Here is a 14,017-nt window from a genome sequence, read left to right as displayed (position 1 = left end):
GAGGTCGAGCTGCCTCCCTCCTTTTGGTGTCCAAGGAGGCTTACATATAGCACACCAAAAGGAACAATTTTAGGAAGACTTCTCTCACTTTTTGAGCCTGTTTAGAGAAGAAGTGACATATAGTACATTGTTCAGGAATACATCCCTCTCTTAAACAAAATAGGCACCTAGAGTGTCTATTGTTAAGTGGCACTGAAGCTTCACATCAGACACAGGTCTTAAACCCCAGAGATTTTGCTTCTGCCATTTTGCTAGTGCCCATGAATACAGGGTGATTCTAGCTGTAAAGCAAAACCTGACTAAAATAAGATTTTTTTATTATTGTTATTTGTGTTGCCAATGGGCAGCAAGACTAACAATTAACCCTAAATTCACATAATATGCAGAGAAGCAGGTGCACACTGGAGGGTTCCATCTTCCTCCCACAGGTGCTAAAAAGGAACGGATGGATGGTTGGGCACACTCAGTTCTTCATGGCCTCCGGGGTGAGGGCACAGAGTGGGCAGGCATGGCCTCAACAGACCCTGCTGGCCAAAAGAACCTGGTCTTGTGTGCCTAGGGTGCAAGAACACCGAGTGGAATCCTTGTGGATTAATCACTTGAAGATTATATATTGCTTTACAGTAATAAAGTTGCTGCCTCCCTGCTCTGCCCCTTCTGACTAACAAACAGTTGTCCCCTTAGTTCTGATTTTGGGGAACGAGCTTTTATCACCTCTTTGAAACCAGTATGTTGTTTTTGAAAGTGTGGCTATTTTTTAAAATAGACAGAGTGCCTATATCTTTAGTGGGTTTGGAGTGGAATTAATTAACAGAGAAAATATTCTGTTTAATATATACAGTGCAGCTTTAATTTATGTTGGTTTTATCATATAGCTGTTCAAGTGGTGTGTTATGTGTTTGAAAGGTATTTTGTTTCCTCAGTCTAAAAACCATACCAGAAAAATGTAAGCACCCCAAGTAGAAAGGCACTGAGTAGCTCTTGAAGCCACTTTATATTATTTTCAGTCTCCTGCTAAAGCAGAGGTAGGGCATACCAACAGCAGGTGTCTTTCTTCCAGAGCTTCTTGATGCCCAGTACATACAGTTTCTCAACCAGACAAATCATGTGCTGTTTCTATTTTATTCTGTTCTATTCTACATAGGCTCTTGTACTGTGCTCATCACGGCAGTATCTGAGCACCTGCTTCTATAGCTATTTTATGCAGGCATTAAGGTTCTAGGAATATGAAATTGGAAGCTCCTTGGCAAGGCCAAATTAGAGGAAGAAGTTCATGTCGAAAAACATCTTCAGATGACTAGTGAGAAATACAGTGATTAAAATCAATAATTAGATAGCCTGAAACAACTCTCCTCTGTCGTAATTACGCAAAAAGTTGTTCTCCAGTGAAAAATAAAAGTTTTAGAAAAATCAACTAAAAATTAAAAATAGGATACTCATGTGCATAAAATATCTGCCTAAGTATGAAATCTGGAAACATGAATCTTAGTCTATCACATTTAAGGAATTCTTCGCCCAAGAAAACAGGGGGAACTGATGGATAAATTAGCTGAACTGATCCCTGTAACCCACTGCATGTGGGCAGTCTCATTGATTCACTGGGACTACTCACATTTGCAAAGTTAAACACATGCTTAAGTGTTTGCAGGATCAGAACTTCAGTGAGGCAAGAGTTCATGTGCACTCAGAAGTAGCCCTACCTCATTCAAGCCCCAATTGTCCACAGACTAATGCATTCACTTAACTTTCCATCAGCTTCAAGGAAGTAACTGTGTGCGTAAGTCTGTGCAGGATTAAGGTTTCAATATATACAGTGAAAGATCTTAATCTTTATGCATCTTCACACATAATGCAGTGACAGCAGGACACTACTACTTTTTTTAAAGTCAGTGTGAATACATGATGTATGTTTTAGACTCTTATTAGTTGGCCAAAACAAAACAGATTATCACAGTACCATGGGAAGGCACATGTCCAATTTACAGATTATTTCTGTACAAATATTAAGTTTCTACTCTAAAGCTTTTTTGAGAGAAAAAATGTGGGCTACTTTAAAAAAAAATGTACTCATACTTTCCAAACATTCTTTGAGACAAGACCTGGAAACCACAAGCCTAAAAAGGTGAAAGTTTGAGAAAGTTATAAGCAACTGAGAAAGGCTCTTTAGGGATATTAATTTCTATTTGTCTGACTGCAAAATTTAAAAGTAGAAAATGAGGTATACTTCATAATAAAAATGACAACAGTTGATAGGGAGTGAACAGTTGCATTAATAGAACCACAAAACTAGTGGATATTTCTTTTTTTTCCCCTGGTGACTACAGTTTCATTGATGTTAACTTGGTTCAAACATTACCTGTCAGTGACTTGTGTGCTACCAGAAGTGGGGCTCTCTTTCCTCATAAATGTCTCAAACTTCTTAATTTCCACGTATACATCCTAGAGAAACAGCACAGACATTTCAATTGTCTTACCTGCCCTAAAACCACAAAAGATGGATTCAACTATTAACAATTTGAATTTGTACTGTAATTATTATATAGAGAATTTTTAATGTCATTTTAATGCCTTAAAACAAATTATATTAAGAACATATTACGTATCAGCTAGTCCAGGGTGACAGAAGACAAGCTTATGTCATGCTCCTATACACTCACTTCACCGTATTTTCCTCTTTTCCTACATAGAAGTCAACCCATTGTAAAGACAGCATCTGGAGCTTTACAGTCTTCCATTCTGCACAATATAGTTTGCTGGACTACTAAGTCAGTTCAAGTCCTGTGAAGAGTTCATTCCAATCAGGGTTTTTTAAGTATACTGTTCTTTGCCAAGTATGTTGTAATTTGGATTCAGTAGCCCAAACTTAGCCTTATTTTACATCCTGTGTAATCCAACTCATTTAGTAAATTCCAAAAGAGACTAGGACTAACTAAATTATCTCTCTTCCCTCTCCTGCACCCCACCTCCCGCTGACCGCCTTCAAACTTCTCAACTAGATTTGGTTGTACAGAATGTGAGTCAGGGTAAAATCTGTCCCACTTAGTCTTAAGTACAACATGATCCAAATTTCTGAATGGGAAGCATTCTCCAAAAAGCTTTAAATGTATTACATGCTGTAGTGTAACATAAAAGAATCCAGCAAAAATATCTTCAGTCTTCCTTGCTTTGATATGAGACAGCTACCAGTTCTAAATCTTACTAGTATTTTTGTTGTCAATGACACTTATATATAGCATATTGTAAAAGAGTTAATAAATTACAGAAGTACAACAGTCACAAATCGTAAGGAAATGACTAAGGGCTTGATACAACTTGCATTAAAGTCAACAGGAATTTTTCCGCTGACTTCAATGTGGCTAGAGTGGATCCTAAAATATTACCAAAGATTAATTTCAGGCATGGTTCTGTACTACTTACTCTGGAAGAACTCTCATTTATGTCAGTGAGAGATTTCCCTAAGTAAAGTAGGCAGGATCAAGCCCTTAGAGGTTACTGGGCCAGACTCACTACTGCATTAGGCCAGTTTTATGCTGATAGAACGAGGAGTACTTGTGGCACCTTAGAGAGTAACAAATTTATTTGAGCATAAGCTTTCATGGCTTAAAGCCCACTTCATCAGATGCATGCAGAAGAAAATACAGTAGGAAGATACACACACACACAGAACATGAAAAACTTTTGTAGTGATAATCAGGATGGCCCATTTCAAACAGTTGACAAGAAGGTGTGAGTAACAGTAGGGGGAAAATTAGCATGGGGAAACAGTTTTTAGTTAAGTAATGACTCATCCACTCCCAATCTTTATTCAAGCCTAATTTAATGGTGTCCACTTTGCAGATTAATTCCAGTTCTGCTGTTTCTCATTAGAGTCTGTTTTTGAAGTTTTTTTGTTGAAGAATTGTGACTTTTAGGTCTGTAATTGAGTGTGCAGGGAGGTTGAACTGTTCTCTGACTGGTTTTTGAATGTTATAATTCCTGACGTTGGATTTGTGTCCATTTATTCTTTTGCGTACAGACTGTCCAGTTTGGCCAATGTACATGGCAGAGGGGCATTGCTGGCACATGATGGCATATATCACATTGGTAGATGTGCAGGTGAACGAGCCTCTGATAGTGTGGCTGATGTGATTAGGTCCTATGATGGTGTCCCTGGAATAGATACGTGGACACAGTTGGCAACGAGCTTTGTTGCAAGGACAGGTTCCTGGGTTAATGGTTTTGTTGTGTGGTGTGTGGTTGCTGGTGAGTATTTGCTTCAGGTAGGGGGGCTATCTGTAAGCAAGGACTGGCCTGTCTCCCAAGCTCTGAGAGAGTGAGGGATCATCCTTCAGGATAGGTTGTAGATCTTTGATGATGCATTGGAGAGGTTTTATTTGGGGGCTGAAGGTGACAGCTAGTGGCATTCTGTTACTTTCTTTGTTGGGCCTGTCCTGTAGTAGGTGACTTCTGGGTACTCTTCTGGCTCTGTCAATCTGTTTCTTCACTTCAGCAGGTGGGTATTGTAGTTGTAAGAATGCTTGATAGAGATCTTGTAGGTGTTTGGCTCTGTCTGAGGGGTTGGAGCAAAAGCGGTTGTATCTTAGAGCTTGGCTGTAGACAATGGATCGTGCGGTGTGGTCTGGATGAAAGCTGGAGCCATGTAGGTAAGTATAGCGGTCAGTAGGTTTCCAGTATAGGGTGGTGTTTATGTGACCATCTCTTATTAGCACTGTACTGTCCAGGAAATTGACTGCTTGTGGGGATTGGTCTAGGCTGAGGTTGATGGTGGGATGGAAATTGTTGAAATCATGGTGGAATTCCTCAAGGGCTTCTTTTCCATGGGTCCAGATGATGAAGATGTCATCAATGTAGCACAAGTAGAGTAGGGGCATTAGGGGATGAGAGCTGAGGAAGCGTTGTTCTAAGTCAGCCATAAAAATGTTGGCATACTGTGGGGCCATGCAGGTACCCATAGCAGTGCTGCTGATTTGAAGGTATACATTGTCCCCAAATGTGAAATAGTTGTGGGTGAGGACAAAGTCACAAAGTTCAGCCACTAGGCTTGCTGTGACATTATCAGGGATACTGTTCCTGAAGGCTTGTAGTCCATCTTTATTTGGAATGTTGGTGTAGAGGGCTTCTACATCCATAGTGGCCAGGATGGTGTGATATATGCCATCATGTGCCAGCAATGCTCCTCTGCCACGTACATTGGCCAAACTGGAAGGTCTCTACGCAAAAGAATAAATGGACATAAATCAGATGTCAAGAATTATAACATTCAAAAACCAGTCGGAGAACACTTCAATCTCTTTGGTCACTCTATCACAGACCTAAAAGTCACAATTATTCAACAAAAAAAACCCTTCAAAAATAGACTCCAACGAGAAACAGCAGAACTGGACTTAATCTGCAAACTGGACACCATTAAATTAGGCTTGAATAAAGACTGGGAGTGGATGAGTCATTACACTAACTAAAAACTGTTTCCCCATGCTAATTTTCAACTGTTTGAAATGGGCCATCCTGATTATCACTACAAAAGTTTTTTTTCTCCTGCTGATAATACCCCATCTTAATGGATTGGTCTTGTTAAGAATTGGTATGGCAACCTCCATTTTTTCATGTTCTCTGTATGTATCTTCCTACTGTATTTTCCACTGCATGCATCTGATGAAATGGGTTTTAGCCCATGAAAGCTTATGCTGAAATAAATTTGTTAGTCTTTAAGGTGCCACAAGTACTCCTCGTTCTTTCTGCTGATACAGACTAACACAGTTACCACTCTGAAATCTGTTTTATGCTGATGACAAGTTTCAGAGTAACAGCCGTGTTAGTCTGTATTCGCAAAAAGAAAAGGAGTACTTGTGGCACTTAGTCTCTAAGGTGCCACAAGTACTCCTTTTCTTTTATGCTGATGTAATTGTTGAAATCAGTTAAATCAACTGTGCCATTCGGTATGCATATCATCTCTAACAGTAGATTTCTACTATGAGTTTCCTTGCTTTTCAAAATTTATTGTTACTAAAACTTAAAGTAAAAGAGTTAACACTTACCTCTGCTTCTTTTTTCTTTTTTAACAACTTTTGGGCTTCAATAGCTTTCAAGGTACGGTTTGGTGGTGGTTTTGGAATCTGTATAATAGCTGCTTGAATCCTGGCCATTATTTCATTTTGTCTCCTTCTTCCCTTACGATGCTGAATATCCAGTATAAAATCTGTTCAGTTACTTGAATGTATGTAAAAATATACTGTACAAGCATTGTAGTTCATCCATAGAAAAATTCTTATAAGCAGAAAGTACTTGAACAAACAAGTTCCAATCTTGCATGTAGTGCTATAAAAACTTACAATTAAACCATTTTTCTAAAAGTAGAACATTAAAAAAAAATGTGAAATCAAACAGCCCATCTCTATATATTGTGTATAATTAAGTCTTAAGGACTGTATTTTGAGTTCTCCTGATTTGTCATCCCCTATGCGCATGTGAACAATCTTTTCTCTGGGCCAAAAACAGATTTTGTAAACTAACTTTCTAACTCATCAACAGTCATAGCAACATTCTAGCACACTATGGCTCCGCATGTGGTTGGTCCACGTTGGGGGAGGGAGGTATACTATTCAAACAACAGTATCAGAAGGTGTATGTCTTCACAATGCAGAACGCCTCCTGGGGCTGGTAGTAGTGGGGAATAGTACACAAAGAAATGTTCCTTGCTACATTCTTCCAAAGATGCATCCAGGAGTCATTATGCAGCTTTACTGGTATGTTGGAATCAGGGTCTTCATCTCATCCCCTCCCTGTGCAGATAGGCACCCCCAGCAGCTTGTAGCATCGCCAACCCTGCACTCCCAAGTGCTCACAGCCACGTCTTCCCTCCCCACCACTGTGAAGGTGCACTACTCTGTGGCCCTTCCCCATTTTGTGCCACCACAGAGGGAGAGGGATAGACCTCAGTGTCACACTATTTTTATTTACTCAACTCCATTACAGATAATACCAGTGTGCCTCCACAAAACATGACTACTGATCTATCAGATGGAGGATTTTTTAATAATCAAAATTTGTAATATGTATATTTTTAAAATTAAAAACTGGTAATATAATAATTAAAGACTTTCTTCTTTCACTGACAATTGCATATGTTAACATTTCCCTTTTTTCATTTCTCTTCTTTCTCTGAGAGAAAGTTGCATGGACTCTCACCATTTTTCCTATGTCTCCTCTGCTTTTTTTGCATTTTTTTTTGTCTCTTCTACTTTCCCCTTTCACCACCCTTAGTCCTCTCTCTCAAAAGGCTTTTAAAATTAAATTGGATAAAATAATATAAGCTGAATCTGAAATTAATACTCCTCATTCAACAATTGATTGATAAAGGACTGAAGAACCCCATCCCCCAATGATATTGAAGTGCTGCTCTGAACTGAGGGAAAAAACAGTATGTTGAAAGGCTTCCTATTCTCTTCTAAAATTTACTTTTTTTCCCTCTTTAGAAGCAACGAGTACCCCATGTGATATCTCTGAGTAGCATTTCAAATACAGTCAAGCACCAATTCTCCTGTGCCTTTTTGATCAATTGTTGAAGCTATCTTCAGATCCAATCTTTTGGACATCAATTGAGATTATAAAGTAGGAAGAGGTAAAGCTGCATCCGTGGGTCAGGAGGTGGGATAGATACCAAAGTGACACCTTCAAGCAGAATACATTAGATTAGGTATACATGGATAAGAGTTTGAGGTTGGGTGGAAAAAGCAATTTACCTCCTGAGATTAAACAAAAAACAAAACAAAAAAATCAACCCCAAAAGGGACCATTATATCAAAGATAAGAGAAGCGTGATTTTAAATGTCATTTACATTTTTTGGTAAAGAATATTTAGATGGGTAAGGATAGTTTTCTTTCTTTTCTTAAACTGATAAGACCCACTTTATAATCATAGAAGATTCTTCACGTTACATGTCATGTTTGGATATTACAACTTTTCATGTGATTGTGGCATTTGCCCTTTATCCTTATTTCTAACAATTCACTTGAGTGATGACAATATACAAACACACCAAACACTTTAGTGTGTGTGTGTGTGTGTGAGTAAATATTAATATTTTAGGTGATTTATAAAATACTATTGGTTATACAGCCACATCTTTATGTTTGTTAAGAGTGTTATACTTTTTCAGCTTCTCCATCAATATGTACATGTGGAGCAATATAAAGGGAATTAATGCCTTCAACAGGACTAATAAAACACATAAAGTTTACATAAGTAAACATCTGCAGGATTGGATTCTTGCTATGAAAAAATAAATTGGCTTTTCACCTTTTCAATGTCTTGGGCTCTTTGCTCCTCCTGGATTTTTTGAACTTTCTGTTGTTCTGCAAACTGTATACGAGCTATTTTATTTTCCATGTGCTTAGATTTCATTTCAAAATGCTCTGAAACCTGTTGCAGTCTCAAGTCAGTCTGCCGTGGCATTAGGTTTCTAAGACGCTATGATGAAATAATGTTTCAAGATATCTCAGAGTTAGAAACAGTAACACAAACATTACATTTAAGCACTTAAACATTAAACTACTGTACCTCCAAAACTCAAAACTGTCCTAAAGGGACATTTAAGAAAATAGTTTTGAATAGGCACTTCCCATATACTGATGTACGCAGAACAACAGCCAGATATACAGGATTTTTTTTTCCAGAAAAGTTGCCAGATTTTCTGCAATTGACATAGAGAGTTGTAAATTACAGAACGGCAAATGGTATTTGAACCCATGAAGTCAGTCAGTTGCAGGAAATGCTGAATCAGGTGTTCCTTATTACTTTAGCTGCACCTCTTTTCCCTTTTTGGTTTGTGCTATCCACATACAACCTCCTTGGTGAAGGGATATTATGGCTGCTCCCACTTTCCTTGAGGATCGTTCTGCCAGTGAAGTCCTATGTCTTATTTTGTGCCATCAAACACATATAAACAAGGGATAAATTTGGTTCACAACATACAGCTTATTTAAAATTGCTCACCCTCATGAGGGAGTGTGGCCTGCTCTCAGAGAGCACTATTAATGAGATCAGGGAGTGTGTGCTCTGGCAGGACCTACACCTCTAACGCTGTTCTCAGTCTTCTGCTCTTTGCTCAATTTCAGCATGCAAACTGTACTGCCGAGAAGAATAAGATGGCAGCTGCTGTAAAACTACTGACCTGTGCTGTTATTTCCTTTGAGGCAAAAAAGAAGCCTGGGGAAGAAAGTAGGCAACAAATGGAAAGAGGCAAAGCAAGTAAACAGAGAATCTTGAAGCTGATTGGCCTGCCTATGAATCAATGAAGGGGATGGAAAACTAAGCATCTGTCACAGACACTTCACATAGGTACTCTTTGTTGAACAGAAGGTTGAGTTAAATGAGCTGAATGCTTTTTTGTTTGTTTGTTACCAAAAGGTATATGTAAATGTGATGCATTTTAGTCTGTTGATTATCTAGTGATGTATATGACAAACTTAATTAACCTACCTCTCGATACAACTCACTCTCAATGCCCTGGAGCTTTGCAGGTGCTGCAGGTCTCATTGCTTCCATGGCGACTCCCGTGAGCCCTGTCTTTTTCTTTTTTTCTAGGGCAACATACAGTTGATACAAAAGCTTGGTTGCAGCCCCATGCTGTTCAGTCATGATATTTTGGGCCTCATTTTGGTCAAACTGCACACCAAGGAGTTGAAGTGTTGGTTCCAGGCGAGAAAAATTGTTAAGTTTAGAGTTTGCAACCCTATATGTTTAAAAAACAAAACTATATGTAGTATGGTATTTTGCTACTATAAAGTACTATGTCACTTTGCACTTCATAAAGTTTATTTTCATAGATCTTAAAGCCCGAAGGGACCACTAGAAACACTACCTGAAAGTCCAAATTGCTGCAGTAAGCACTGTGACGATATATACCACTATATCAGGGTATATGGAAAAAAACTGACTCTGAATAAGAGTTAAAAGTAGGTTGTAATGTGCATGGTGAATACAGAAATAATGGATTATTCGTTGATACACTCTCAAAAGAAACAATTCAAAATACGAAAGCTCAACTGGAGTCTAAAAGCAATCTAGGATTTTTGTTAGATTTATTTTAAAAAGGTATACGACTGGTTAAAAAAGCTCTTTACTTAGATTGTACTGTGGATAGTGCTTTAATCTAGCTAGCATGGTTAATAGTGAAGACACGGCAGCAAGGACTTCACTGCAGGCTAACAACCCAAGTACGTACCCAGAGTCCCTGATGCACTTGTACGGGGGCAGCTAGCCTGTGCTGAAATGTGTGCTGCCACGCCTTCATTACCACAGTAGACCCTCAGAGTGATGAACACCTCGGGAACAGAGGTTGTTTGTAAGTCTGAAATGTTCATAATTCTGAACAAAACATTATGGTTGTTCTTTCAGAAGTTTACAACTGAATATTAACTTAATATAGCTTTGAAACTTTATTATGCAGAAGAAAAATGCTTCTTTTAACCATCTCTAAACAAAACAAACAGAGAAACAGTTTCCTTACCTTGTCAAATCTTTTTTTTAAAACTTTCCCTTTATTTTTTTTAGTATTTGCTTTTTTTTTTGGTCTCTGCTGCTGCCTGATTGCGTACTTCCGTTTCCATATGAGGGGTGTGGTTGACCAGTCAGTTCATAACTCTGGTGTTCATAACTCTGAAGTTCTACTATACTGTTATCTGTGCTAAGTAGATTAAAGCTAGCACAAGTATGCCTACCTGTTCTCCAAGCCCACCTTAATTTGCTAAGTGGATATGTCATTAGATAGAAGTTCTACCCTACTACTTCCTATTTCATTGGAAGAGTTTACTACAATGTCCTTTGCCCAGTCAATGGGAAACTTACTGTAAATTCCAATTCCTGCATAATTTACATCAGAAGTGAATTCTGACTGATACGTTAAAAAAATGAGGGACATGCCTCTGACTGATACTTGGCCCCTTACTCCAGTCATGTTTTTTAGGAACAGCAGGAACAACTGCTTATCTGAGGAAGAGCAGCAGACCATTAGCTGGAAGAAGGTTCAGAAGCCTACATAAGTGTAGTACACTGAGATGCGGTGATGCCTTCAGTTTAATTCTGGGCTGCTACCATAAAGTCATCCTCTGGGAAGAAAACTCCCGATGCAGGAGACTGAAATGTTTCTGTTTCCACAAACCAAAACAACATTAAGTCAAAACAAAAGTTTTCATTTAAACATTTCAAAAACAAAATGAAACAAAAAAATCTCTTTTGAAATTTCTAGTGAAACCCAAATTCTTCCTCCAAAAAATTTGGAACAAATATTATCCCATGAATTTTTGAGAGAAAAAAAATCAGTTTCCCCACCAGCCATACGGACAATATATTGCATACATAAACTATATCTATTGTGACAGGGTCGGGCCAGATGGCTACAGGAGGGTAATAGAAGGCAGATATATTAGCCCCAGGCTAAGCAGGTCCCATTTCCCTGGGTAAGGTAACGGATGGTTCCAGAACAATCAGGAACCTTCTGGAGACAATTACGATAGACAGGCTGATTAGAACACCTGCAGCCAACCAAGAAGCTGCTAGAATCAATTAAGGCAGGCTAATCAGGGCACCTGGGTTTTAAAAAGGAGCTCACTTCAGTTTGTGGTGTGCGCGGGAGGAGCTGGGAGCAAGAGGCACTAGGAGCTGAGAGTGAGAACACAGACTGTTGGAGGATTGAGGTGTACAAGCATTATCAGACACCAAGAGGAAGGTCCTATAATGAGGATAAAGAAGGTGTTGGGAGGAGGCCATGGGGAAGTAGCCCAGGGAGTTGTAGCTGTCACACAGCTGTTCCAGGAGGCACTCTAGACAGCTGCATTCCACAGGACCCTGGGCTGGAACCCAGAGTAGAGGGTGGGCCCGGGTTCCCCCCAAATCCTCCCAACTCCTGGTCAGACACAGGAGGAGTTGACCTGGACTGTGGGTTCAGAAAAACAGCCAGGCTGAGGGCTGCCGTGAAGCTCAAAGGCGAGCAAATCCGCCAATAAGCGCAAGACCCACCAAGGTAGAGGAGGAACTTTGTCACACTACATAGATATGCAGTATGAAGAGCCCATAGTGTGAAAAAAAAAATCAGACATTAAAAGGGTGGGGGAAGAAGGAGGTGAGAAAGTTGAGAGGAAGGAAAGAGCCAATATATATCTTGTTCATTCAAACAGGAAAAGCAATGTACTTTCCCCAGCAACAGCCATGGAAAAGGTAGCCTCCACTCCATCCCCTTGTAACTTTCCCTTAAGTTTGAGGGTAGATGTTATAGGATGAGTACCAGCACAACTTGAGAGACCTGTGAGACCAAATATGAGTTTTAAAGCAAACATTGGTCAAGTGGGTTTTTAACAAAATAATTATCCTGCAAACATCGTTAAAGTCAACAGTACTGACTAGAGACACTACACTAAATACAAATTTGAAATATCTAGACCAAGCCACTTGAATTATGACCAGCTAAAGAGACAGGAAAACTTCCAAAAGTAGACCACTTCATCCTTTAAACCCCACAATACTTTGTTATAACACCTTGTCCATGGGCGGTGGGTCGCATAGGTTGGGGGAGGCAGCTCTAGTCCTACAGTTCTGGCCCCTCAGTGCTCCGCATGACAGCTGCCTTCCTGGTACTCCAGGGCTGGGGAGGCTGGGGCCGTGTGCCGCCCACCTTCCCGGTGCTCCAGGACCGGGGAGGCCAGGGCCGCCTGCCTTCCTGGTGCTCCGGGGTTGGGAAGGCTGCGGTCGCGCACCGCCCGCCCTCCTGGTGCTCCTTTGGGGCTGAGGGACTAGCCGCAGGACTGGGCCAGTGGCCGCAGTGGGGGGGGGCGTCTCTGCACTCTGGTGGGGGCAGTGGCTCTGGGTTCTGGTCGGGGCTCAGCTCCAGCGGGGGGAAGGGGTGGGGTTTGGGGTCTAGCCTCCCCCAGCCAGCGGTTCACGCACCGCCCATGACCTTCTCATAATTCCTTCAAAAGTATCTCTCCTAAAAATCATGCCCTGTCCAATTTCAAATGGATTGGCTTTGATTTGACAAACATAAGAAATGGAAGGAGAAAAATCAGGCTTATGACTTAAGCCTTGTTTCACAAATAGCTATGGAGAGGCTAAGCTCTTTCTGTAACATGGTTCAGTAAAGATATACTACACTGAAGAGTTCTCCTTACAGAGAATCCTAGTATCAAACAGACCTTCATTTTTACTCCAGTAATGGTCTCACTAATGCCGTATATGGAGGTAGTATCACCTCCCTATGTGATGTTCCCACTGCTTATAAACCAAGGATTGTGCTAGCCCACTTGGCCACAGCATTGCACTGGCAGATCATGTTCAACTGGTTATCCATCATGACCCCTAAGGCCTTTTAAAAGTCACTGCATTCCAGGATACAGTCCCCCATCCTGTAAGTATTACATTCTTTGTTCCTAGATATATGACCTTGAACTTGGCTGCATCTGAACTTGTGTTTTAATAAGCCCAGTTTAACAAGTGATCCAGATTTCTCTGTATAACTGACAATGGATTAATTACCACTCCACCAATTTTTGCGTCATCTGGAAACTTTATCAGCACTGACTTTATAGATATTGAATAGCATTGGGACAAAAACAGATCTTTGTAGAACTCCATTAGAAACACTCCATAGAATGATTATTTTCCCATTTTTGAGATCTAGGTTAGCCAGTTTTTAATCTATTTAATATGTTACATCAATTTTGTGCCGTGTTAATTTTTTAATCAGAAGTTCATGCAGTGCTAAATCAAATACCTATTTTCCATTGGACCATGTTGATTGACATTAATTGTGCTGCAATCCTTTATCATCCTAGTATATCCTCCCAGTAAATATTTAATGAATGTTCAGAACCTTTGGAAGTATGCAGCTAATTAATGCAGCTAGTGCATCTAATATGTTGCTAACTAATGATTGGTATGTAACTTCATCAAATCCTGCTAGGTATCACTAAAAAATCTTCAATGATAAACAAATATCTTGTATAAGTTACATAGGAGATATAATGC

At 39.8% G+C, this 14,017-nt stretch overlaps 1 protein-coding gene across 1 annotated transcript in view; it reads right to left on the bottom strand.

Moving 5' to 3' along the window:
* Positions 1-14,017, bottom strand: part of SPEF2 (sperm flagellar 2) — a 111,945-nt gene that overhangs the window by 93,784 nt on the left and 4,144 nt on the right. Inside the window, exons 3-6 of the mRNA XM_084628061.1 lie at positions 9,479-9,731; positions 8,297-8,467; positions 6,036-6,176; positions 2,357-2,439 (exon numbers count right to left, since the gene is read on the bottom strand). Coding sequence (XP_084484187.1) covers positions 2,357-2,439; positions 6,036-6,176; positions 8,297-8,467; positions 9,479-9,731 — 648 coding nt within the window. The remainder of the gene's footprint in view (positions 1-2,356; positions 2,440-6,035; positions 6,177-8,296; positions 8,468-9,478; positions 9,732-14,017) is intronic.

The sequence above is a fragment of the Lepidochelys olivacea genome, assembly GCF_965140295.1.
Source record: "Lepidochelys olivacea isolate rLepOli2 genome assembly, chromosome: 5".
NCBI classification, from domain to species: Eukaryota; Metazoa; Chordata; order Testudines; family Cheloniidae; genus Lepidochelys; species Lepidochelys olivacea.
This window is presented reverse-complemented; position numbering and strand designations above follow the sequence as displayed.